Source organism: Vanellus vanellus (genome assembly GCF_965231255.1).
Source record: "Vanellus vanellus genome assembly, chromosome: Z".
NCBI lineage: Eukaryota > Metazoa > Chordata > Aves > Charadriiformes > Charadriidae > Vanellus > Vanellus vanellus.
This window is the reverse complement of record NC_138908.1, coordinates 5,127,251-5,152,016: the sequence shown is the minus strand read 5'-3', so window position 1 is coordinate 5,152,016 and position 24,766 is coordinate 5,127,251. Positions and strand designations below refer to the sequence as shown.

Sequence of the window (24,766 nt, the reverse complement as noted above, 5' to 3'; positions counted from 1 at the left end):
TGTATCGCACTGAAAAATACAGTACAAAATGCACAGTATTTTGAAAATTTATTGGTAATGTGGTAACAGAGTAAAATGTATACTGACATCAGTGTAATACACTAAAAAAACTGATTTTTTTATAAAGTCAACAGTAAAATAATTACTCTGATTAAATTAGTATGCTCTGCACAACATTTAAATTATATGACATAGAAACTGTACACTTTCTAGTTCCCAAGAAAACTGCGACACAACAGGTTCTGAGCAAATCTGTCAGGATGTACAAATAATAAAGGCAGGAAAAGTATTTCCATCAATGTTCACAACTGGAATGACTGGGTTGAAGTATGGCCAGACTCAGATCAGCAAGGAACAAGATTTGCCAAGAAGACAAGATTTTGAGCCTCAATGTTGTAACTAATACAAGGTTTCAGACTCAAAGATGCGTTGTGCTGAGGCTGAGTATTGAACTGTAACATCAATTTGTTTCTGAAAGGAAGATGATTTGCTGCGTGCACTAAGGGCTCATGAAAAGGGACTGAAATACCACACATCTATTTAAACTCATGAAATATGCAAAATTAGAGGGGAAAAAAAGACTTCCAGATGCAGCCTGAAGTGAAGTGAGACAAGTGAAAACCTCTGCCTCTATGTAATGGTGTTGTTCTAAAACTGAAAAGAGAAAGTGAACAATTACAGGCAACTATACAAAAGCTTTATAAGCCATTTTGGAAGGCAAACAAAAGAAATCAAGACAACGGTATCACATACTAATAAAAATTATTACCTCAAGGTATCTGTTAACATACACTTTTGCATCTGCTTAAGAGACAAAAATAAAGGTAGTGATTCCATAGTAATTTCTTTATGAATTTTAAAGTTGTATACATACTGACTCCATACTGACTCTTAAGATAGGATAAAATTTCTATTGGTATGGGGACTAGTCTTTTATTTGGGCTTAATTCACCTCCAGCTTAAACATCGATTTGAAAGTATATCAAACTACACGAAAACAAAAAGAGTAGGGACAAAAGGTTACGGAAGAGTTTGGAGTTTGAGAAAGATCATTTCTCATGTGACAAAAATATTCTTGAAAATCAATAATAATCAGGAAGTCATTAAACAAAAATAACATTTGAAAACTGTTGACCTTTTAAAATAAAGGGAAAGATTTTAAAAACAGCTTATCATTAATAATCTATTCATAGATTCAATACAAACAAAATATTCAACGCAAACAACTGCTGCTAATTTGTACCACAACCTTGGATGAATTGACAGCACAGACCCAAAAATTAAATATGTAGACAGTGCTGATGACTGTTCAATGATTACCTTATGATAATCAGTCTGGGAGCGCAGCTTTATTCAATAAAAATAAAAGAAAATATAAACAGGATGGAAGTAAAGATTTTAAGTTACTGGAAATAAAAACATCACTATTCAAGTTCTTGCCCAGACTCTTCCCACCTTTCCACCTCCTCAGCAATACATGTGGCCATAACAGCTACGCAGCTAGGAAGAATTAGCACTCACTCTGTAACTGTTTATTACATAGTTGTGGGAGTACAAGGGGAAGAACTGGAATAGTCGGAGCATTCTGGGTTCTTCATTACAGGAAGGCTGTTTTCTTATCACTCCATCCTGTGACAGAAAGATTGAAAATTCCCCTGTTGCTATTTATTTCTGAGATAGGATAACATCTTTGGAAAAGTGGAAATAAACTGCACTCTGGTAGCGGAGACAAGCAGGTTTTGTACTGAAATAAGGACTGAAAGTGAAGGTTACATGGCGTTTGCAACCATGATCCAAGCAACACCTTCCCTACAAATAACTGAAATACCGAGTCATTCACTTAATGTGGCTAATCATCCTAATAAGCATTAATGTTTAACAGCATTCAGATGTTGTACAAAAACTAATTAATCCTCTGACACAACTGTGAAACAGATTCTTTACTGACCGAGAAAGTGTGGCCTTGTTCAGTTGACTTGCCCAAGGCCATGCAAATCAGTGAAAAATGCAGCCTGAAATCTCGAGTTCTTAATCACGTATCCAGCTGCCTAGAACATCTCACTGCTGTCACCATCCTCACAGTATGTATTATCATGTTAGTAATGTAGTTCAAAGGCCTCAACGCCACTGTAATTCACCCACCACTACACTGGAAGACGTCGCTTCGGATCCCAAAGCCTTTGTGGTATGAAATATATCTATAAAGGACACCTGTCACTATTAATAAAATAACAGCAATTACGGCTGCATCTACTCCTACTATGGCAGGAGAAGGCCATCCCCTTGTCTCGAAAAACGAGCAGACAGGGAAGACGACCAGCCTGGCTAAATAGAGAACTTTGGCTGGACCTCAGGAAAAAAAGAAAAGTTTACATTCTCTGGAAAAGGGGGTTGGCAACTTATGAGGATTATCAAGATATAACAAAGCTATGTAGGGGGAAAATGAGAAGGGCCAAAGCTCAATCAGAACTCAGCTTGGCCACTGCAGTCAAAGACAATAAGAAAAGGTTCTTTGAATATATCAATAGAAAAAGGAAGACTAGGGAAAATGTAGGCCCGCTGGTGAATGAGACAGGTGCCCTAGTGGTGGAGGACGCAGAGAAGGCAGAGTTACTGAATGCCTTCTTTTCTTCGGTCTTCACTGCTAAAGCTGTCCCTCATGAATCCCACCCTCTGAAGGCAAAGGGGGAGGTCTGGAGAGTGGAAGATTTTCCCTCAGTTGAGGAGGACCGGGTCAGAGACCACTTGGCCAAGCTGGACATTCATAAGTCCATGGGCCCTGATGGCATGCATCCGCGAGTGCTGAGAGAGCTGGCGGATGTTATTGCTAGACCACTCTCCATCGTCTTTGAACGGTCATGGAGAACAGGAGAGGTGCCTGAGGACTGGAGGAAGGCCGACATCACTCCAATCTTCAAAAAAGGCAAGAAGGAGGACCCAGGGAACTACAGACCGGTTAGTCTCACCTCTGTCCCTGGGAAGGTATTGGAGCGACTCATTCTGGATGTCATCTCCAATCACGTTGAGGAACAGGAAGTTATTGGAAGTGGTCAACATGGATTTACCAAGGGTAAATCGTGCTTGACCAATCTGATAGCTTTCTATGATGTTATAACTGGTTGGCTGGATGAGGGGAAAGTCGTGGACGTCATCTACCTTGACTTTAGCAAGGCTTTTGACACTGTCTCCCATGACATCCTCATTAGGAAGCTGAGGAAGTATGGGCTAGATGAGGTGACAGTGAGGTGGATTGAGAGTTGGCTGCGGGACAGGACTCAGAGGGTTGTGATCAGCGGCACAGAGTCTAGTTGGAGGCCTGTAACCAGTGGTGTCCCCCAGGGGTCAATACTCGGTCCTATTTTGTTTAATATATTCATTAATGACCTGGATGAGGGGATAGAGTGTATCCTCAGCAAGTTTGCTGATGATACCAAACTGGGTGGGGTGGCTGACACCCCAGAGGGCTGTGCTGCCATTCAGCGTGACCTGGACAGGCTGGAGAGCTGGGCAGAGAAGAACCTAATGAGGTTCAACAAAACCAAGTGCAAGGTCCTGCACCTGGGGAGGAAGAATGCTAGGCACCAGTACAGGTTAGGGGCTGACCTGCTGGGAGATAGCTTGGAGGAGAAGGATCTGGGGGTTGTGGTAGACAGTAAATTATCCATGGCCCAGCAATGTGCCCTTGTCGCCAAAAAGGCCAATGGAATCCTGGGCTGCATAGGGAAGAGTGTGGCCAGTAGGTCAAGGGAGGTCATTCTCCCCCTCTACTCGGCACTGGTGAGGCCACAACTGGAATACTGTGTCCAGTTTTGGGCTCCCCAGTTCAAGAGGGACAGGGAACTGCTGGAGCGAGTCCAGCGAAGGGCAACTAAGATGATTAAGGGCTTGGAGCATCTCCCTTATGAGGAAAGGCTGAGAGAGCTGGGACTCTTTAGCCTGGAGAAGAGAAGGCTGAGGGGAGACCTTATTATGGCGTACAAGTATCTAAAGGGTGGGTTGAAGAAGGATGGAGCCAGGCTCTTTTCATTGGTTCCAAGTGACAGGACGAGGGGCAATGGGCACAAGTTAGAACACAGGAAGTTCCGTTCAAATACACGGAAACACTTCTTTACGGTGAGGGTGACAGAGTACTGGAACAGGCTGCCCAGGGAGGTTGTGGAGTCCCCTTCCCTGGAGATTTTCAAGACCCGCCTGGATGCAGTCCTGAGTAATGTGCTCTAGGCAATCCTGCTTTAGCAGAAGAGTTGGACTAGATGATCTCTAGAGGTCCCTTCCAACTCTGATAATTCTGTGATTCTGTGATTCTGTGATACTCCACACTAGTGAATTGAGTGTCCCCGTGAACGTGCGTGGGCTCTCAAGCCAGCTGGTACAGATGCGTATGCAACTCCACATGGGAGTTCTGGTTTCCACAGCAGGGTGGCTGCACACACACTACCAGCCGGGAAGGGTGCCCGCTGTACCTCTGCTGGCGAGCAGCAGCACCCAGACGGTGGTACACTCAGAGGCACAGCAGGAAAGGTCGCTGCGCCCTGGGCTCTGCAGACAATCTCCTTCGCACACCTGGGAACACTCTGTCTTATTTACAAGCACGGGCACAGACTGTTTAAGTCCTCCACAGGCAGGATCCTGTGCAAAGAACTTTATTTACCATAAATCAACAACAGAACAGGTAGTTTTAATAGCAGTGTTAACAAACATGCAACAATATACTTTTATGCGTCAGACTCAGTTTTGGCCTTTCTACAGATCAGTCTTTAAATCAGGTCAGAAAAATAGTAATCTACCCGTGCTCTGGCATTCCAATACTAGACCAAGGGTAAGGCATACCAGGCCTGATAGCAAGCAGAAAAGAACATAGCCTATATTCCCAGATTCATCATCCTTCAAACTGACTCTGGGGAACAGGCAAATACTCTTCAGAGAATCTCGCCTGACACCATCCACACAGCAGGGATGAAGGACTATCCCACCATCTTTTATACCAGGGATTTCAGAAAAAGATGTATTTGCAAACACACAAGAAGTATCACGAAAAATATTGTTACACTTGTTCCTTCATTCGAATATATTCATGTAAATAAAGCCTCATGAAGGCTTGTATAGCGGGAGTCAACTTGCAAGCCTTAACAAAGAGGAGGATGCAGGGCGATGTGTGTTACCTGCAGCACCAAGTGACCCGGGACAGACAACTCCGCCTGCAAAATGAACAGAAATGGTGTGTCAGGGGCAGCGATACAACAGCTCAGCTGATCCTACTAGAAGTTCTCTTTCTGTGGAATCCTTGCCAAATTCGAAACTGCTCTCCCCAGATTAAATCTCCTGAAGGAGCGCTGCAGCCACATGGCCTCCTCCTGCAGGAAATTCTTGGCACAGCTGTCCTTCCAGTCCCCACACACCCATACACATGCTGCTGCCCTGGAAGGCACTTGCAAAAGCCTGCCTCATAAAGGGAATTTTATAAATATTTACACTGCATTTCTAAATTTAGGAATATCACTTCTACAACAGCAATAAGGCTGCGTTAAAATAATTTTATTTAGAAATCCGTGAGGGAAAGCAAACAGCAGTAAATAGAAACCCACAGAGACAGCAGGCTACATTATTTGAAATTACACTTATAATACTGAAGCATGGTAATGCAAAATCAAAGTTGTAAGAGACTGCCGTTAAAAACTACAATTTCTTAGACAGAAAAGTGTTAGAATATGAAGGCATTACAGTGCTTTAACCCGAAGGCTAGAGCCAGCTTCTCCTTTCACTGACACTGGGCACAAACCCAGCGTATTTCCACTGATCTCAGTGGTGTAACTGGAAGCAAATTTTGTCTTTAGAAGGCAAGATACGAAACTTCATTTCAGCAGATAAAAAGAAGTTGGCTGGAGAGCTGTGAAAGCGGGAGTAGTAGTTTGTTTTAGTGGCCTCAGGAAAAATTCACTTAATACTTTTGGGTAACGCAAAGCTTTGAAAACCTGAATGTTTAGATGCCTTCTGAGAACTCTTGAGAGACATACAAGTGTCAACGTGCTGCTATTTGTCAGCTCTTTTAACACCGGTGGAAGGGGGTGGTGGTGGTGGTGGGGTTGGATCAAAAGATATCTCCGTGTTATATTGCCTGGTAATGTCTGTCACACCATGTCTGCTTGATCGCAGAGGTACTTACCTGTGAGGTGTACCCCGTGAGATGAGCAAACCCTCTCGGGTTATCAGCATTATTAATGACAAAAGATAGACTTGGGGCTGGTAGGGGGAGTGAGAGCTAGCAGGCTTGAGTAACAAGGAGAAAAAAAAAAAAAAAAGATATAATTTCAGTAAAGTGCGGAGTAAATACCTTTTTAGTAGCCACGGACGAAGATAAACAGCACCTTGTATACTCTAGGATGCATGTTTTTTATTCTTATTGTTAGAGCACCAGGTCTTTGCGACAATATGCAAAGGCAAGGGTCCTTTCTAGGTCAGTTTCTCTGTCAGAACCGACCCCGGCGGGCAGCCAGGCCCAACGCCGGTGAAGCGCTGGTGGAGGCGTGTTCCCGCCCTGAGGCCCCAGAGCCGGGGCGGTGGGCAAGAGCACAGCCGCCCTCACCCACCCCTCACGGCTGGACCCCGACCGCGGCCCGCGGATCCCCCTCCCCAAACCCCGCCGGAACAACACCTCCCCCGCGGGAAGGCCGCACAGGGGCTCAGAGGACCACCCCCCACCCCCCCGGGCAAACGCCCTCCGCGGGGTCCCTCACAGGGCCTCTCCCGCCCGCGCACGCGTATCCGTGTGTGAGGGGAAGGGCGGGGAGGGGGGCGCGGCGCGCAGGCGCGTTGTGGCGCGGCCCGTGTCGCTCCCGCGCGTTGCCGGGCCGGCCGGCGGGAGGCGGGGTGAGGCCGCCGCAGCCGCTCCGCTGGCGGCCGCCGGGGCCCTGTGGAGCTGCCCTGCGCGCTCAGCCCCCGCCCAGCCGGGTATTGTTCCCAGCCCGTTCTACCGCCGGGGAAGTTTCGCCCTCATCCCGGCTCCGCTCCCCGCCGGGGCGGGGCGGGGAGGGGGGCCGGGGCCCCTTTGTCGCCACCTCCCCGGTGTGCGGCGGCGGCCGGCGGAGGGGGGCCGGAGGGAGGCGGGGGGGGGGGGGGGGGTGAGGCTCAACATGATGGCGGCCGAGGCCGGGGGTGAGGAGGGCGGCTCGGTTACCTCAGCCGGGGCGGCGGGAGCTGGCGGCGGCGCGGAGCCGGGGCACTACCCCACCGTGTGCCGGGGCAGGGGGCCGGGGCCGCAGGGCCCCTTCTCGGAGGGTTCTGGCGGTGGCGGCAGCCCGGGAGCCGGCCCCCCTGGTGGCCCGGCTTTGTGCTCGGTGCTGGGACTCCTGGAGCTGGGAGCGGGGCCTGCCCCTCCGACGGCGGCACCGGAGGCAGCCCGGGCGACCGATCCTGGCACCGCCGCTTTCCCGCCGCTGCCGCCGCCGCCCCCCTTATCCGGAGGTTTGGGGACTGTGGATGAAGGCGACTCGCTGGACGGGCCGGAGTACGAGGAGGAGGAGGTGGCCATCCCGCTCAACGCGCCCCCCACCAACCAGTGAGTAGCCGCCGCCCCACCGGGGCCCGCCACGCCCGGCCGCCCCCCCCCCCCCCCCATCCCCTTCCCCGCCGGGGGGTGTCGGGGGGGGGGGTGAGGGGGGGATATGGGGTGGGGTGGGCCCCCACCTTTGCCCGGTGGAAAGTGTGTGTCAAACTCCTGTGGAAGTCACGTAGAAGTTTTGCGCCCCGTCCCGTCCCGTCCCTTGTTCCCCGGTTCCGCCCCGGCAGGAAGGCTGCTCCGCCGGGAGAGTGCCCGGGAACGGGAGTCCCGCTGCGGGCAGAGCCGGCAGCTGCTCGGCGGAGGGGGGTAGCCCTCCTCCTCCTCCGGCCGTGTGCTCCCCCTTCCCTTGAAGGTGCGACTCCGGTCATAACTGGGGTCAGCTGCTGGGGGAAAGAGGGGAGCTCTGGTCGACCAGAGTTAGAAGTTTTTTGGGTTGGTTTCTTTTTTTTTTTTTTTCTTTTTTTTTTTTTTTTTCTCTTCAAGTTTTTACAGCGATACTGTAGGCTGCCAGGAAGAATGAGCTATTCCGGTTGTGGTTTAACTACCTGTTGGGGAGACTTTTCCAATCTCCGGTAGCGCTGTAGCCTTTCTCAGAAGAGCCACGAAGTTCGGTTTTTTTTTTTTTTTTTAATCTAACGAAAATGCTATCCGTGGCACAAAGTAATTTCAGTATCGTGTCATTATTTAGTATTTTATTGCTTTCTGTTAAAAGAAAAGGTAATATTTAGCTTTTCCATTTCACGTACAAACATAGTTAAAGCAATGTGCACGTGTTTGGTCTTTTTTTAACTTTAGGCAATCTTGAAACGTTTATTTAAGGGGAATTAAAATCCATTCTATATTTTAAAACGTTAGCAGAGAGGCTATTTTTATGAATAGAATCATAGAATAGTTCGGAAGGGACCTCTAAAGGCCGTCTAGTCCAACCCCCCTGCCATGAGCAGGGACATCTTCCACTAGACCAGGTTGCTCAGAGTCCTGTCCAACCTGACCAGGAATGTTTCCAGGGATGGGGCATCCACCAACTCTCTGGGCAACCTGGGCCAGTGTCTCACCACCCTTAGAGTAAAAAATTCCTTTCTTATATCTAGTCGGAATCTTTCCTCTTTTAGTTTAAAACCATTACCCCTTGTCCTAAATAATGTCTACCTGCTTTGTTGCTCAACCAGTTTAAACTAAAGTAGTTTCTGATTAGATTATGTTTGGAGAGAGGAGACAGTTGAAAAAAAGAAACTGTAAACCTGCAGTTAGGTTTTATTATACTTATCCATCCATTAGGTTAATCGGGATTCCTGCAGTTCTGGTAATAGAAAGAAGCACTAGAGCCAGACCAATTCTGTGTTTATATTGTGTGAAATATAAGATCAGATAATGATATGCAGAGTTTGTGTAATTAGTAAGTAGTCTAAACAAAACCTTTGGATTTAACTGTAGAAAGTCTGCAGGTTTACATAAAGGACTTGCAAGGCTTGTATTAGAACAGAAAATAGCCCTCGAGCAGGTACCTTTCTCTCCCCAAAAAGAAATTGCTTCCAAGGCTTAAACTGCTTTCATTGGTATCTAGAAATATGTTGTTCCTGAAGTTACAGTGAGTATAGTCAATAATTTGGGGATTTGAGATACAGGGTGGCAGATGTATTCAAGATACGGGTCAGAAAGCTAATCTGAAAACCCCTCTGAATTTGGGTTCTTTTTACTTTCTGTAGTTAACTCCATTGTCAGAGAGTTAACTTTTGCACTATTTCAGGTACTTCCAAGATTTCAGAACCCATCGTAGTAACAAGGACGTAAAGTGTAACATTGTAGGATTTCTTTTAAATTAATCTCTCTAACCTTGACAGGCTTCCTAGTAGTCCTGTATTCTTTTAATTTCTGGACTTCTTGTGGAAGTTTGTAAAGTTTAAGTCCTTCTTTTGTGAAGACAGTGTTTGAATAGTGTTAAACTTGTAGACTTCCCTAATGACCTAGAAATAGGGTTAGGCAGATTTGACAAAGGATAAGGAGGGAAATGGAAACACATAAAAGCAAAGTTACTTCTTCAACGTTGTCTGCCAGGCTGGTGGGATAACAGAACTCTTCTGAAAGATCAGACTGTTTCTTATGTTGGACCTGGCTAAGTTCCTCAGAGAACTGAGGAAAAATCCAAAAAGCAAGCTTTTTTGAAATGTTTTTAGAAAGTGGGGTAATTACTTGTGAATAGTCAATCACCTGTTCAATTCTAAACAATTGTCACCACATCCACAATTCTGAGTGAATTTTTCAATCAGAATGTTGTTGTGTATGTCATGTGCAAGCATGGTGGTTAACTTGCATGAAAGAAGATGTTAGATTTCTGACAAGGAGTACATGCTAAGGGAAGACTGCAGAGGCCCTGATTTCATTTTGATTGACAAGGCTATTTACCTTATTCAGACAAAGGGGACATTGAATTTTTTGCAGGACCAGGGCATATCTCTTTAGTTAAATGTTCTTCTCTTGAAGATTCTTCAATGCAGAAACACCCAAGAAATAAAATACTTTTTAAAAAAATCAATCAGAAGTTCATATTTCCGTATACTTAACCTTTTTCATTGTAATTTTGTTCTCGGTGTGTGACTTTTCCATAAAAAAATAAGCTGGCTGATTAAAATAATTAGAAACCTTTTTTCCTTGCATTCATTTCTTACCTATTTTATACAGCATCACTTTTTGCCATTCTCGGTTAAGTCATTTAAATTTGCCAGTAGTAAACTGTATCATTTCAGTCCTGCTGTTTTATTTTGGAAGTGCCTTTTCTTTATAGTCATACCATCTGCTTTTATGGAGTTGAACTCTTGATTTATTACCAAAACCAAAGATCAATAGTATCTACCATCTTATATAAGGAAAGGTCCAATATAAGTCTTTAAGAGCAGTAATTGATCTCTTAATTTAAACTTGGATTAAATTTCTCCACTTGAATGTGATTACAAAACTGCTGTTCCATTTGTTTAAATACAACTGCCAGCTCCACCCTTTCCCACTTCCTCCTAATTCATTCAGTTTTTATAGGAGGCATGCAGGGTTGGCTTGATGGATAATTCCACGATTCTGTCAAATGGTTTTGTTTATTGTCTTAATTGATTACAATATAGTATGTGTATATATCAAAAAATTGAGAGTGCCCTTCACTCTAGCCTTGCTTTATATGATATAAAATTACTATTCTCCTGTATAAGAATGAAAAGGCATTATTTCTTTCTCAACAGTGACGACTCAGTAGGCTTCTTTCTCTTCCCACGGACGTGCATTGCATTTCAGGATTTACTGAATGGTTGATGACTGACTCCAAACAAAAATATCCAGTAAAAGTTGCTGCTGGTGTTTGCAGGTTCATACTCCAATCATAGATTAGACTTTTAAGTATACAATGAAATGAAGCTTTCTGCATAAACTTAGACACAAATCTTTCACTTTTTCATCTCCTAACTTTTTTTCCAAATTTAAAAAAAAAAAAAAAAACAACCAAAAATAACCCACCACAAACCAAACAAAATCTGAGTGATTTTGCAAGTGTTTGCAAGTGTTAGGCCATAAAAGTGTTACAGACCAAATTTTTTTTAAAACATGAATAAGTTTTTAAATACGATATAGCTGACGTTCTGGCTTTCACAGTAACTAACCTGAAGAGATGGGAAGTGAAGCAGATGCAAGTTCTGCACTTCCCATCAGGATGCTGTAAATATAGTTTGTTCAGGGTAGTCAGGATGTGTTCGTCCTTGCTAGCAGGCACCTAATACATTTGATTTCCTCTTCTCTTTTCCACGTACCCAAGGAAAAGGGGAATATGTCTTCTCTTTTTTATGTTTAATGTTTAATTTTCTAGCAGTAGGAGGAGATTGTTAGCACGTAACAAGTTCTCTTTATTCACAAACTCAGAATCCCCAAGTAGGGTTGATTTTTATCTTCTTTGATCTGGAGTGAAACTGACTTAAGGTTTGTGTATTCTGCGTGCGTGTGTGGTTTTTCATTTTTCTGACGCACAGCAGTAGTGTGTTTGTATTACAGCTTAGTGCTAGGTGGGTGGCACAGGACGGTAGGGAATAGAGTGGGCAATTCAGTGTTTATTTTGGTAATTTTTTTCTGTGCTTTCTACCCCATTTGCAAAGCTTACTGACAGAGGCTGTGTGAACCAACGCAGGCAGGATGCAGGAACAACCACAAAACCATGGATGAAAGGCAAAGAACAAATTTAATCTCAGTACCTCGCGGACCAGGGGATCTCCAAAGCAGCATCTGGGCAGAGGCACACAAGTGGGGGACGCAGGCACCGAAGAGTGAGAGTCATTAGCAAGAGAGGCCTCGTTAGTGAGAGAGTGAAAGAGTGAGAGCCCAGACTTGCTGTTCTCATAAGGGTTCAAGCAGGCATAGTTTTTCACTGTGCTTTTGATCAAGGCAGTAATCTCATGTGTGCTAGGTAAGGTGTCCCTGAGTCCATCACAGACATGTTATCTAAGTACAGACATTCTACTTGCGAGCACATAAGGCTGAACAACAGTGTGATTTATGTGTTGTCCAGCACCCCAGATGCGAGTCACTTGAGCGTGTTTAGAATCCTCCTCGCCAATCTTCTGTTACTTTCCCACAGAGGCTGAAGTAGTGTAATGAAATCCCTTTAGATTTAACGAATGAATGCTATTTAATTTGGTTGTAAACTAGCGTTATGTGGAATAGTTCAGTTATTTATGTATTTGATTAAAAGTCTTAGTTGACAAAATTATTTTAGATCCTGGTGTTGCATTAAGGTGGCAGAAGCTGTTTCAGTATATTCAGCAAAATTAACATTTTAATACAGTGTTTTTTGAGCAGTGGTTATCAGTTTGAAATGGAAATTGATTGAAATTGAAAGCTATCAACCATACAAAATGAAATAGGCTGTAAAAATACCGTCTGGTTAAGACAAATCTTACCCAAAGCAGGTGTATTCTTACAGTCACTCTTGGTGCTTTTTGGGGCAGCTTAATAGTAAGAAAAAGAGCTGAAGATAGATGGATAGAGAAGTATTAAATAAGCATGGATTGCATGGAAGTAGAAGATTTTTCTGCCTGAACTTTGTGTGAAGTTCTAGTTTCTTCAAGAGTGTCAAAGGTGGCAGGTCCAGAGTTCTGCAGCATTTGTTTATTTCAGTAACTCATGAAAAGGATTTTTTTTCTGAATAATGGCTAAAGGCCTTTTTGCACACTGATGACTGAATCTGAAAACTAAGGGGAAACAATATTGGCCTGTACAGTTAGGTACTGTAAAAGCAAAAAATGAAATGTGATGCAACTTGATTTTAGTGTATGAGGTTTCTTTTCTGTTTAGCAGTTAATGTGGTTAGCAGCTAAACTTTTCTTTTTCAGATAATGAATTTCTTTATTAATTCCTGTTTTCTAGGGAAGGGAAACACCTTATTTTTCTGAAATTGATGAGTATTGTACTGATTCGGCCACTTACAAAATAGGCCTGAATGTAAATCTGGTTTTAGTTCTGGCTGAATCTGTGGTGTTAGAAGTGCTGTCTTAAATGAATGGTTAAAAGTAGCAGAGCAAAATCGTACCTAACCATATATAGGAAATGAAGCAGAAAGTATGTACCTAACATAGTCCATTTATATAAATTAAAGTTTCAGATGAAAAAAAAACAGAAGAACAACAGCATTTGATGCTGGAAAATGTTTGAGGAGGACTTTTCAGTGTTCCAGTTGGTATTTCTGGTTAACATCAAATGATGTCGTGTTGTTTAAACAATGAATAGAGTCTCCTGACCTGCACCTTACCTAGTTTTTTATTTTGTCTGTATATTGACTTCCAGAACTTCAATGTGGGACTTATGCACTGCATCTACTGGCCCACCCTACTGAGAAGTATAATTTTGAAGAAATATAGCACACCTTTTCTTGTCTTAATGTTTTCTGGTTGGGGAGTGGAGAGAGGCACAAATTTTACCAGTGGTGGCGTGGGGTCTCTTCAGTGTAGGACCCCACCTGTTGATTCGGCCATAAGAGTCCTGTAGTAGTTTTCCAGTTTCTCACATACATTTCTTTCTCCTTTAAGAAAACAAGCAAAAAAATCTTTGTATTTGTCTCACTGTTAGGCAGAGCAGGAAGGAGGAGAAGGTATCTTGTTTTAACGTTGTCTTTGTGCTGCATAGAAGTATTGCAGTGAAATGATTCTGCATTCCCCCGTGTCCCTCCGGAGTTTGGTCAGTACCAATAAAATGTTAGCAGTGCTTGACAAGTTTTATATACTTGTCCTATTTTAAGTACTTTTATATACTATATAAAGACTGCCTGCAGTCTTTAGTATTTTTATTTTTATGTATAATACCTGCTCTGTCACTCTGGAGCAGGAAGAAGTTTCTGTTCCTACATGAGTCCGTCTTTAAATTATGGTTTGTGTTGGAGGTGGTGAGGAGTAGTCAGCATGGATTTATGACGGGGAAATCATGCTTAACCAAGCTAACAGCCTGCTACTATGGGGTCATTGGCTCAGGAGGAAAGGGGCAGAGTTTACCTCAACTTTAGTAAGGCTTTTGACACTGTCTCCCATAGCCTCCTCATAGACAAGCTGGCAGCGTACAAGTTGGATAAATGGACAGTGAGGTGGTGATCAGCAGCGCAAAGTCCAGGTGGATGCAAGTCACTGGTGGTGTTCCCCAGGGTGTACCCAGAGGCCAATGCTGTTTAACGTTTTGATTAATGACCTGGATGCTGGGACAGAGTGCACCCTTAGCAAGTTCGCAGACAATGCAAAACTGACAGGAGTGGCTGAAACACCAGGTGAGCATGCTGCCATCCAGAGTGACCAGGACAGGCTGGAGAATTGGGCTGTGAGGGATCTGGTGAAGTTCAACAAAGGAAATGCAAAGCTCTGGCACAGGCTTGGGGATGACCAGCTGGAAAGCAGCTCTGCAGACAAGGATGTGGGCGTCTGGGTGGACAGAGCCAGCAGTGTACCCTCGTGTCAAAGAAGGCTAACAGTGTCTTGGACTGAACTGGGAGGAGCATTCAAGGAAGGTGATCCTTCAGCCCTGGTGAGGCACACCTGGGGTGCTGTGTCCAGTGCTGAGCTCGCCAGTACAGGAGAGACATGGACTTACTGAAGTGGGCCCAGTGCAGGGCCACCAAGATGATGAAGGGACTGGATCATCTGTCAGACAAGGAGAGGCTGAGAGAGCTGGGACTGTTCAGCCTGGAGAAGAGGAGGTTTGGGTGGGTCTTATCCATGCATATAAATACTTGATGGAAGGGAATGAAGATGAAGGAGCCAGACTGTCCTCAGTGGTGCCCAGTGACAGGGCAAGAGGCAATGGAAACAAATTTAAAAACTTGAAATTCCATCTGAATATGATAAAAAAGCCTTTTTGTACGGTGGGTGTTGTCAAACAGTGACAGAGGTTGCCCAGAGGGGTTGTGGCTTGTTGGAGATGTCTGTTACCCAACTAAATGTCCCTGAGCAACCAGCTGTAGCTGATACTGTTTGAGCGAGGCTGGGGGAAGGCCGAACTAGATGATTCCCAACAATCACTTCTAACTTAAGTGATTCTGTAGATGTGTAAATGTACTGTTTATAGTTGAGGATCAGTGTTACAGGACCTCTTCACTGAAAATTGTTAATTGAAGTAGACAGGAATAATGGCAGAGGCAGTAGCTAATAGAGAAAACTTTAAAGTTTTCCTTAGGTTGGTAAACAGTTTTATATAATTATTTTCTAGGTAGGCAGATCTCATAATTTCTGCTGTAAAAGCTCAAGAATTTGCGTTTTAAAAAAAAAAGAAGTCTTTCTAAGGTCGCTAACAGTGCTGCTTAAATATTTAACAAATTTGCTTGGAATATCTACCTTTTCCTTCTAAGGTATGTTTTTACTAAAATTATTAATGTGTACTCCAGTAATGAATGTTCTCACTGTAAAAACATTTTAACTATGGGAATGCTGTGATAAGGTCCCCTGAGCCTCCTCTCTTCAAGGAAAAGAGGCCTAACTCAGTCTTTCTTCGTAGGGCAGGTTCTCCAGCCCTTTGATCATCTTTGTGTCCCTCCTTTGGACCCTCTCCAGTCTGTCCGCATCTTTCTTGAATTGTGGGGGCTAGAACTGGACACAGTACTCCAGGTACAACCTGACAAGTGGGTACAGTGGGATGATCGCGTCTGTCTCTGATAGCAGTGCTCCTGCAGATGTAGCCCAGGGTCCAAACTGCCTTTGTTGCTGTAGTGGCACACTGCTGACTCAGGTTCATCTTGTTTTCCACCAGGACCCCTGGGTCCCTTTCAGCAAGGCTGTGCCTCAGCCACACAGGTGCCAGCTTGGACTGGGCTCTTTGGTTATTCTGATTTAGGTGCAGGACTCTGCACTTGTCTTCGTGAAACTTCATGCTGTTCTTACTAGCCCGCTCTTCCAGCCTGCCCAGGTCTCCCTGGGTGTCCACCTCACCACCCAATTTGGTGTCATCAATGAACTCGGTGCTTTCAGTCCCATCATCCATCTCATTTATGAAGATGTTGAGCAGCGTGGGGCCCAATGTTGATCTCTGGTGGACCTCACTTGTGACAGACTGCCAGCTGGAGTACAAACCACTGATCACCATGCTCTGAACGGTCTGTGAGCCAATTTCCTACCCACTTTTCAGACCACCCGTCCAGTCTGTGTCTTGCTGGTTTGTCCAGTTAATGTTAGTGTTGAGATGTTAGCTGTACGTAATTATATTTGAAGAAGTTGAGTATGTAACTATGTGGGAATATTTAAAATGCTACAGTTTTCTGTTAAGGATTACTGTCATTGGCTCAGTGGGGGGCAGGTGGTATATGATTTTCTTATTAATAACTACTTACAGATATTTGGACAAGGGTTTCTTCTGTGAACTTCCCCTTGCAGAGTACACGGCTTTCTTTTCCGGAGTAGTTTCCAGAAACTGTCTAGGTTTAGCCAAACCTTTGATAATCAACTCAGGAATCATATGGTAGTTCTGTGTAGATTTGCGTAACAAGTTTTTCTAAAATGTTGGTCTCTTTTTTTTATTATTCTAAGTCCACCTCTTGCTTTCCATAAAATTAGATGTATTTATGTAAATGCTCACCCATATGTAGGATGTGCACAGAAGGGTATTCTGACTGTGACTTACTCACTGGGTTTTGTATGGGTATTTTATAGATAAATTGCATCATCTTTTTCTAAAATTTAAGAGTAACCATAAATCAATCAATTCCTTGTTTATATTGCCATCTGTTAGTAGAGTAACACTGGAGAAGTTACAAGATTCAAGCCTGGATACTTGCTTAATCGAGAAGATTAAGGAAGTGCTTGCATTATGTTGTTCAAACCACACATTTTCCCCAGACTCTTTCTTGCATAGATTTGTGTGCTTTCTAAGCATCTGTGAGAAATTTTCTTTTTGCTCTTTCCAGTCCTTGGCAATAAAAGGGGTGCTAGAGAAATGTCTTTATTCCTCCAAAAGTAAAATGTTATTGAGCCTCTGTAGTAAACATCTTGTTCTATATTCAAGTCTAGAAACAGGAGGTTTTTTTCTTTTCTTAATTGTACACACAGTTCTTTAACGTCACACCGTTGGATTTGTCGTGTACGGATTGTACTCTCTAGGTTATATTCCCCCACTGTTGTTCCTGGTGCATGCGGGAAGTATTGGACATCTTTTAATTCAGGCATTGCACCCGAGCGTATAACTGTCAGGGTTTTCTCATTAAGAAGCAGTTATCTATCCATGGGCACGATGCACCTCTCTGGAGAGGCATTCCAGCTTGCAAGAGGAGGTGAGAGCGGAGCACAAAACAAAAACCTGTGCGTGGTTAGAGAGGACGAGGTGTGAAGAGGAGGAAAGTGAAGGAACCTCTGGTACATTCAATGAAGTTAATGGCAGACAAGATGAGCAACATCTTAGAAATTCCTTAATTATTGCCAGTGTGTTTCTGCTGATTTGTGTAGCGGTATTAGCATTGTTTCTGCAGTAGTTACGCTTAGTTCAAACAGAAAAAGGTGTTCTAGCCCAGAGTTGATTTAAACTGCTGAAACTGTTTTAATGGCTTCTTTTGGAGGCGTGTGCAAGTCCCAGGGTTTACAGGTTGGCACAGCTGGGGTACCGAGGAGTGCCTGTGGTAGTGACTTTCCACGTTAGTTGGCTGGTTCCTAGTCTTGAAGTGCAGCACGGTGGTTCAGTTTGCCATATGCTGTTTCTATGGGGTTTTAGAACAGTCAAATGAGAAAAACACAATTATTCTTCATTAGGCTTGCATGGGTATGCCTACGTGCATTGTACCAACTCTTAGAAAAATGCATAGGGGTGCAAAAGAGAGAGGTGTTTTTATGATCCTTTCCTAGAAGAGTATGTAATGCTTAACTTCATGCATACTGGACAAAGAACACTTCCTTGGCTCCAAGTTAGTTTCAACTCTTATTTCATTATCTTAAAGGTGCATCTAGTGTAGTAATTGATAGATATTTGCAGAGCTTTTTCTGACAGGAAGTTCTTTGTGATGTGGAGAACTGCAAAGACTTGGTCAAAAATTGCGAACTACTGAATAGTAACTAACAAGACAGAGGGAGGACGTAAATTTAGTAAAGTCTGAGTGAAACTTACCTTAGTTTAAACTCTACAAATAATATACATAAAGGAAGTAATGCAGCCTTACAAATCTGACAGAGATGGAGGATAAAGTGTTAGAAGGTGAGGTCTGGGTAAAAATGGAGAAACTAAGGAGGCATTTTAGGCTGAGAGAAATTGTAAGACTGAAATGAAAGAGTGAATAGGAGCATCAAGTCTTCAGATGCAAAGCTTGAGGGGAGGGTGGTTGGTGTTAACAGGGTAAGAAGAAACAAATAAGAATACAGGATATTTTTTCTTTTTTTTTTTCCTCCTCTGTCTTCATGAAACTATACTTGAGATTTCTGTGTGCCATTTAAAGTTGAGGATTTTCCCAGTTCAAGGTAATCATCTTTGCTCACTTTTGCTTCTAAGGGGAACAGAGCTCACGTAGTCTCAGGATGTGATAACAAGAATCTGTAATGTGTGAAAGGTACTAAGGCAGTGACTGAATTGATAGGAGGGGAGCTCTGACTGTGACTCCTAGAAGTTCCCCATTCTTCTTATGGGTTTTATTGAAGCAGCAAGGTATGACTAAGAAGAGCTTTGAGTGAAGTGGGTATGGCATTTGATGACTCTTTTTCCTGTCCACTGTAACTTTTTTCTAGGTGAAAACAAAGAGGTCTGGAGCTATTAACAATATCTACATTTGTACTAAGTTGGTGAAAAACACTTTTACTCCCCTTCGGCACTTTATCCTGCATTCCCCCCTCCCTAACCAACTGTGTTCATAAGTAAAAACTGCAGCTTACTGTAACAGCAGAATCCTTTAGTGGAACAACAAAGCTTTGTAATATTTGCTTTTCCCACATGTAAGAAGGAAATATGTAAATACAAGGATTTGGTTGAACAATGTGACATGCTTCCACACACAATAGCAGCTGCCTCCTTCCAGATGGTAAATTCACCATCTGCTGCCCCTTTGTGAACAGCCTGTGCCTTGCATGGACCTTGTGGTGTCTCTATGTTGGGGGTCAGAAGTCCCGTTACCCACTGTGAGCTTGCTGAAGGGATGCAGTGTAGTAGAAAGCGCTGGCTGTGCCTCATGAGGCTGATGTGACTGGGGGTCTGGTACCCAGCATCTTCCATGGAGCGGAGGAGAATTAAGGAGCTCTTGTTTGCAGGCCAGAGGTAATGGCTGTAACTGCAGTGGCGCTCATTTCATGAAGTTCATGACTTATGCCTGTCAGCTTATGCCAGCTTATGCCTGTCAGCTGCACAATGTGGCTCTAATATCAGGACCATTCTCCCGCATGGCTGTATGTTGCTTCTGTGGATGTATAAGCTGTTTGCGATGATGTTGTGTCTGCGTTCTGTCTGTTTGCTGTAATTAAGGTTGTGATACATAGGGTTGGAGTTTTGAACATGCTGCTTTTGATTTAAACTGACAGATGGGAATATTTTCTTGCACAACTTCTGACTGGTTTGTGAAATGTGGAAGCCTATTATTGGTATTCTCTTGAAAGCAAAATAAAGGTCGCAATTTAGGTAACAAGTTTACAAGTTTGTTACAGCTGTTAAAGAGGTTGTCATGGAAACAACCACCTAAATTGGGATCTATAGTTAGTAAGACATTTTATAGTTGAATCACTTCATAACATTCTGTGGCAAGGCTGCTTGTGTTTTCTCTTTTAATGCATCTCATAATAGCTATTTTAATGTCAGGGCACTAGCTGGGATTCAGAATGTCATTTAATTATGTTTGCTCAAAACACTGTGAAAATAGTGGATTGCCAGCATTAAAGAATTTGCGAAGTTATAGAAATACGGAAGTGTTCCTAGGTAGGACTGGGCAAGTGAACAGAGGTGACTGACTAGAAATGGTACGGATCTTGTCTTTGGCAATGATGGAGGATACACGTGTAAGTGGTAGTGTGTTACGGTTTTAACTGCACATATTGGATAAATCACAGCCACAGGGGCAACTTTATATTTACAAACAGGTAGGCAGGTTTGGTTTGTTTATTTTTGATACCCTCCTATGCAAACCTTTCATGAGATTCATACTGTACTGTACCTAGGACTCCCTTTTACATCTGTTCAGAAGCTGTATTTGAAGTGCATCAAGAGATCTGGTTAAGCGTTGCTTCTAACTGTGAGGATATTAAACGTGAAGCTGTTAAAAATGCTGAAGTTGTTGATCGTGACTTATAAAACTCAAAATGGTGCAGAGCCTCTGAAGAGGGAAAGGTAGTTTCTTGTGATGTATTTTTGCAGAAACACTGAACTCAAGCTTCGTTGAGATGCCTGATTGAGGGTTAAAGCCAGAGGATCTGGGATTTATTTTATTTCAGAATTTATGCTAGCCTGGTCTTATCCTTCAGAGTGTTCTGTACTCTTTATTCTCTGATGAAATTATGGTGAGCAGGGCAGGTTCAGTAGCCTAGTAATTTCTGTTGTACCTTCTTTGGATAGCATTGAGTATTGGATGGATCTTCCTTTATCACTGATAATATAGCATAACTGATCTTAACATTTTTCACTAGTATGAATTTGTGCTCGGTACATTAGTGACTATTCACAGAAAAAATTGATCTATGGATGTATTTCAAACCCCAAAAAATCCCACAACCTTTTAACAGAGGTATTTAAAAAAAAAAGACAATGCTACTCCTTAATTGAGCATTTGATGTGCTTAAATCAGATTGAGCACTGCAATTTTGTAAAACAATCTGTGATTTGCTATCAAACTACTTGAAGATAGTGATGCAAAGTTGCAGAGTGCATCTCCATATAATATTGAAAACAGGTGATAGCTGGATGAAATATAAGATGTGTACTTTAAAAATGAAGTCTTTTAACACTCATGCTGTGTATTGCTTGAATAAAGTGGTTCAGTCTAGTGATGAAAATGCTCTCTGGAAAACAGCAGTTATTTCTCAACAAGCATTTTGCATACTTTAATGGTATCTTAAAAGGTTGTACTTAAGTGTGTATCCTGTTTTTTGAAGATGTATGCTATCTGCAGAGGTTTCCTGAGGATATCGCTTGAGCTGTTTTCTTGGTGCTCAGTATTGACTGCTTTACTTTGTATCTTCATATCAGTTGGTAGTAAAATTCAGTGTTGGTACTTACTTCTCTAGCTAGTGGTGTAGAGTAATTTGTGTGTTACACTAATGCACAGCGAGGTGTTAAATACGGTGTATTTTTTAGCAGCTGTTAATGTTTCAAATATGTGCTCAGTGATACTGAATTTAATTGCACTCCGAAGTTAGCTACATATTTTTATTTCAAAAAACCTTTTCTGAAATTGAGGAGCAAATAATTTTTAACCCTAATTCTACTTTACTAGGCAATAAATGTCTTCTGTTAGGCTTGATATAAAACTGGCAGAGAACATATATAGCCTGTTCAGTGTTAGAAGTTATCTCCAATCTGTGGGATATACCAATATATGTGTTACTGTCACTGGCAAGGAGGGGGTCCTCTTAGTTCAAAGCTTCTAGTCTTAAAATTGGAGCACCCATATTTGTGCTATCATTGTAAAAAATGCCTTACAGAAAAGTTGAATGTTTCATTTGCAAATAATCCTGCCTTTTTGTTTTCCTAGTATATTTTTTTTATTAGTAATTTACAGTCTTATTAACACTCCCACCTTCCCCATTTTGAAAGTGTGCCTTGCCTTTGACATTGTAAGGCAGTGTGTCCCTCAATAGAGTTAAGATTATTTTTCTCAAGTGAGTGACAAATAGGAACAAATAAAAGCTTAGTGAAGCTATTGTTAGTTTAAAATAGGCTTCATGGAATGTTGGTTTCAAAGAATTTCTTGATCAGGAAAGTTTCTTGGGTCTCTGGGGAGTTTCTTACATGGTGAAAGTCTGCAAAGCCCAGTTATTGTGACATGTGCTGGCAATGAACGAACTCGGGTTTCAGCCATGCTGTGCAGACTGACAAGCGGAATATTTCATCCTGGGTACTTCAAAATAGATGGTCTTGGTTTTGTTTCATTTCCTAAAGGACACTCCTTGCAGGGGTAGTGTGATCCACCTTTTTTTTTTTTTTTTTGGCAGACCATCTTTTAAGTGACAGGTTTCTGTCTGTGAGGCTGCGTGGCGCTGGAATGGGATGAGAGAGGATCTCACTAACCTTCCTCGGCATGCAGCAGCCTCAAGTGCTATGTATTGTATGGACGCAGCAGTGCTTTTTCTGGTTTAACTTGTTTTGATCAGGATGAGGAAGAGAAGCAAAGGAGAGCTACACTAGCAAGCACACAGCTTTGCCAGGGTAGACAGTATCTGTGCTAGTGCTGCTTCTGCTGGTGTATGTGATATTTATCAATTTAATCTGACTTTCATTCTGATAAAAGCTCTCAAAACTTTTACTTCTATTTTGTAGAAGAAAAATGCTTCTGGTCAGATTTTATCAACAGCCCAGCTATTCACTTTTTTTTAGAACTGTAATCTCTGCTATTTTTGGTATTCTTGCATATATTAGTTCCAAAGGTCATTTACATATCTCTCCCAAAAATGCATTTTTGTGACTTTTGCAGGACATACGTGAACCGTTAGAACTAAAAGGTGAATGGTCTGAAGTGGCAAATGATTTAAATTGTCTAAACCAGTGGCTGTATGGAAGCTGATGTTTTCTGAAGTGTAGAAATTAAAGGTTGAGTTAAGCATAGTTAGTTGATGGAAGCAGAGCTAATAAGTTATTATGCTATGTAGCTCCGGAATATGCTGTGGCTTTGTGAAGGTGATGAGAACAATGCTTGGCTTTATATTTGAATGGCACTCTTCATTGCTACTTACTTTTTTTTTAAAACTAGATCATTTGGAGTAGAATGAGTGTTCTGACAAAACCTGTGTAAATAAACTGAGGTAAGGCAAATGAACGCTTGATGGTAACATTCTAACCTTTACTTTAGACTGAAGTGTTCCTTTGTCATATTTTGCAGTCTGTGATTTGCCACGCATCTGCACTTGCTTTTAATTGACGGGTATGTGTAGGAAAGACTGGGTGCTGGTGGTCTGGTGACTGCTGTCACTCTAACTCAGCGCAGGCTTTGCTACAGCAGTGTTTGTTTCAGCTAAGAAACAGGTTCTTACAATTCACTTCTCAATTTATGCTTTTGGAAAATCCCGCCTGAACTGAAGCCTGGGTAGGCTTAAAATACAACAGTCTTCCAAGTCAGATCAGTCACCTCTGGTTCTGTTTATTTAAAATAAGCAAATCAGGGAGGAGAGAAAAGCTGATGATATGTGTAGGTCCTGCACCCCTTCGGATGGCTTGTTGGGAGAAGTGAATTATCCAAAAAACTATGCTGTCTTTAAAAATACTGATTATTGGAAATAAGTAAAGTAGGAGGTTGAACATGTAAAGATGTGATAACTTTGAAACAGAGGTTTGGAGTTGGTTACATCAGTTTTGACTGAAAGCTTTCATTAATTTCATAGGTTTTTTCTTTGAGAATAAACAAAAATCTTAAGTTCTAAGGACACCCATTCTTACTCTTTTTTCAGGTGGTATCATGGAAAACTTGACAGAACTATTGCGGAAGAACGTCTTCGACAAGCAGGAAAACCTGGAAGTTACCTTATTCGAGAGAGTGATCGGAGACCAGGTTCATTTGTGCTTTCATTCCTTAGTAAAACAAATGTCAATCATTTTAGGTGAGAATTAAATGTTTTATTTCCACATACTGTAATCTGGTTATTTTGGGGTTTAGAGCACAAATAGAAAACAATTGTTGTATTATAATTGAGTATTTTTGACTCTTTATTCTTGCATGGTACAGCTTTTTACTTGTGTTTAATTGTTTTAAAATATGCTGCTTAAAATTACTTTATAGGCTAAAGAAAAACATGTGAGGAAACCAACATCATCTGGATAGAGAAACCTGTCTAAGCAGTTGTGAACAGACTTAAAGCAACATGCAGGTTTTGTTAGTCAAGGAGATTGCTTTGAGTCCCTTCCATAGTAGCCATTGTAGCTCACAAGACATACTTTAAGTGCTAGCACATCTGGTTGCTTCCTCAATTTTGAGGGACCCCCTGCCAAAAAAAACCCCAAGCCCAAGAAACAAAGAGATCATGTATTTAATAATCCGAAGGTTTGCTAGAAACAGCTTTCTGTATGTTAGAATTAGTTGTTCTAAATATGAGTAGATTTTTATCCAAAGTTTTAACTAGGATTATTTTATCATTGCCAAACTACATTAGTAAATTTTTTTATTCTTCAGTGTAAATGTGATGTATTCTGAGAAGAGCTTGAAGGTTAGTCAGCAAGTGGAGTGCTGCAGTGTAATGTTCATCTTTACAAAATAGGAAAGCAAATGCTTCTTCAGCAGTAAAAGAAATCTTTGTCAGTTGTCTTGGTAGCAACAAACAAATTCAAAGCAAACTCTTCAACTTCTGAAGGTGGGAATTGTCCAGAATACCAACATATGAGCCAATATGTGTGTGGTTTGCAAATGTAGAGTTTTTGCTTGCATCTGCTGTGTGATGAAGTGTGCTTCAGAGGTCCTGATCTACCATTGGCATGAATGCATAATTCTCTTAAGTGCAGCCAATATAGCACACAAATAGTATCTCGTGTTTGCATCTCACCATCTGAGCTATCAGTTTCAGCTTCTCAGCTATACTGATACTCATTTGGGAACTCGTTGCTGTGTAGCAGTAG

General features: G+C 42.4%; 1 protein-coding gene across 1 annotated transcript in view; it reads left to right on the top strand.

The window, feature by feature from the left end:
- Window positions 1–7,130: 7,130 nt before the first annotated feature.
- Window positions 7,131–24,766, top strand: part of RASA1 (RAS p21 protein activator 1) — a gene marked incomplete at its 5' end in the record, with an annotated part of 64,939 nt that continues 47,303 nt past the window's right edge. The window contains 2 exons of the mRNA XM_082497771.1: window positions 7,131–7,555; window positions 23,608–23,757. Of these exons, the coding sequence (XP_082353897.1) occupies window positions 7,131–7,555; window positions 23,608–23,757 (575 nt within the window). The remainder of the gene's footprint in view (window positions 7,556–23,607; window positions 23,758–24,766) is intronic.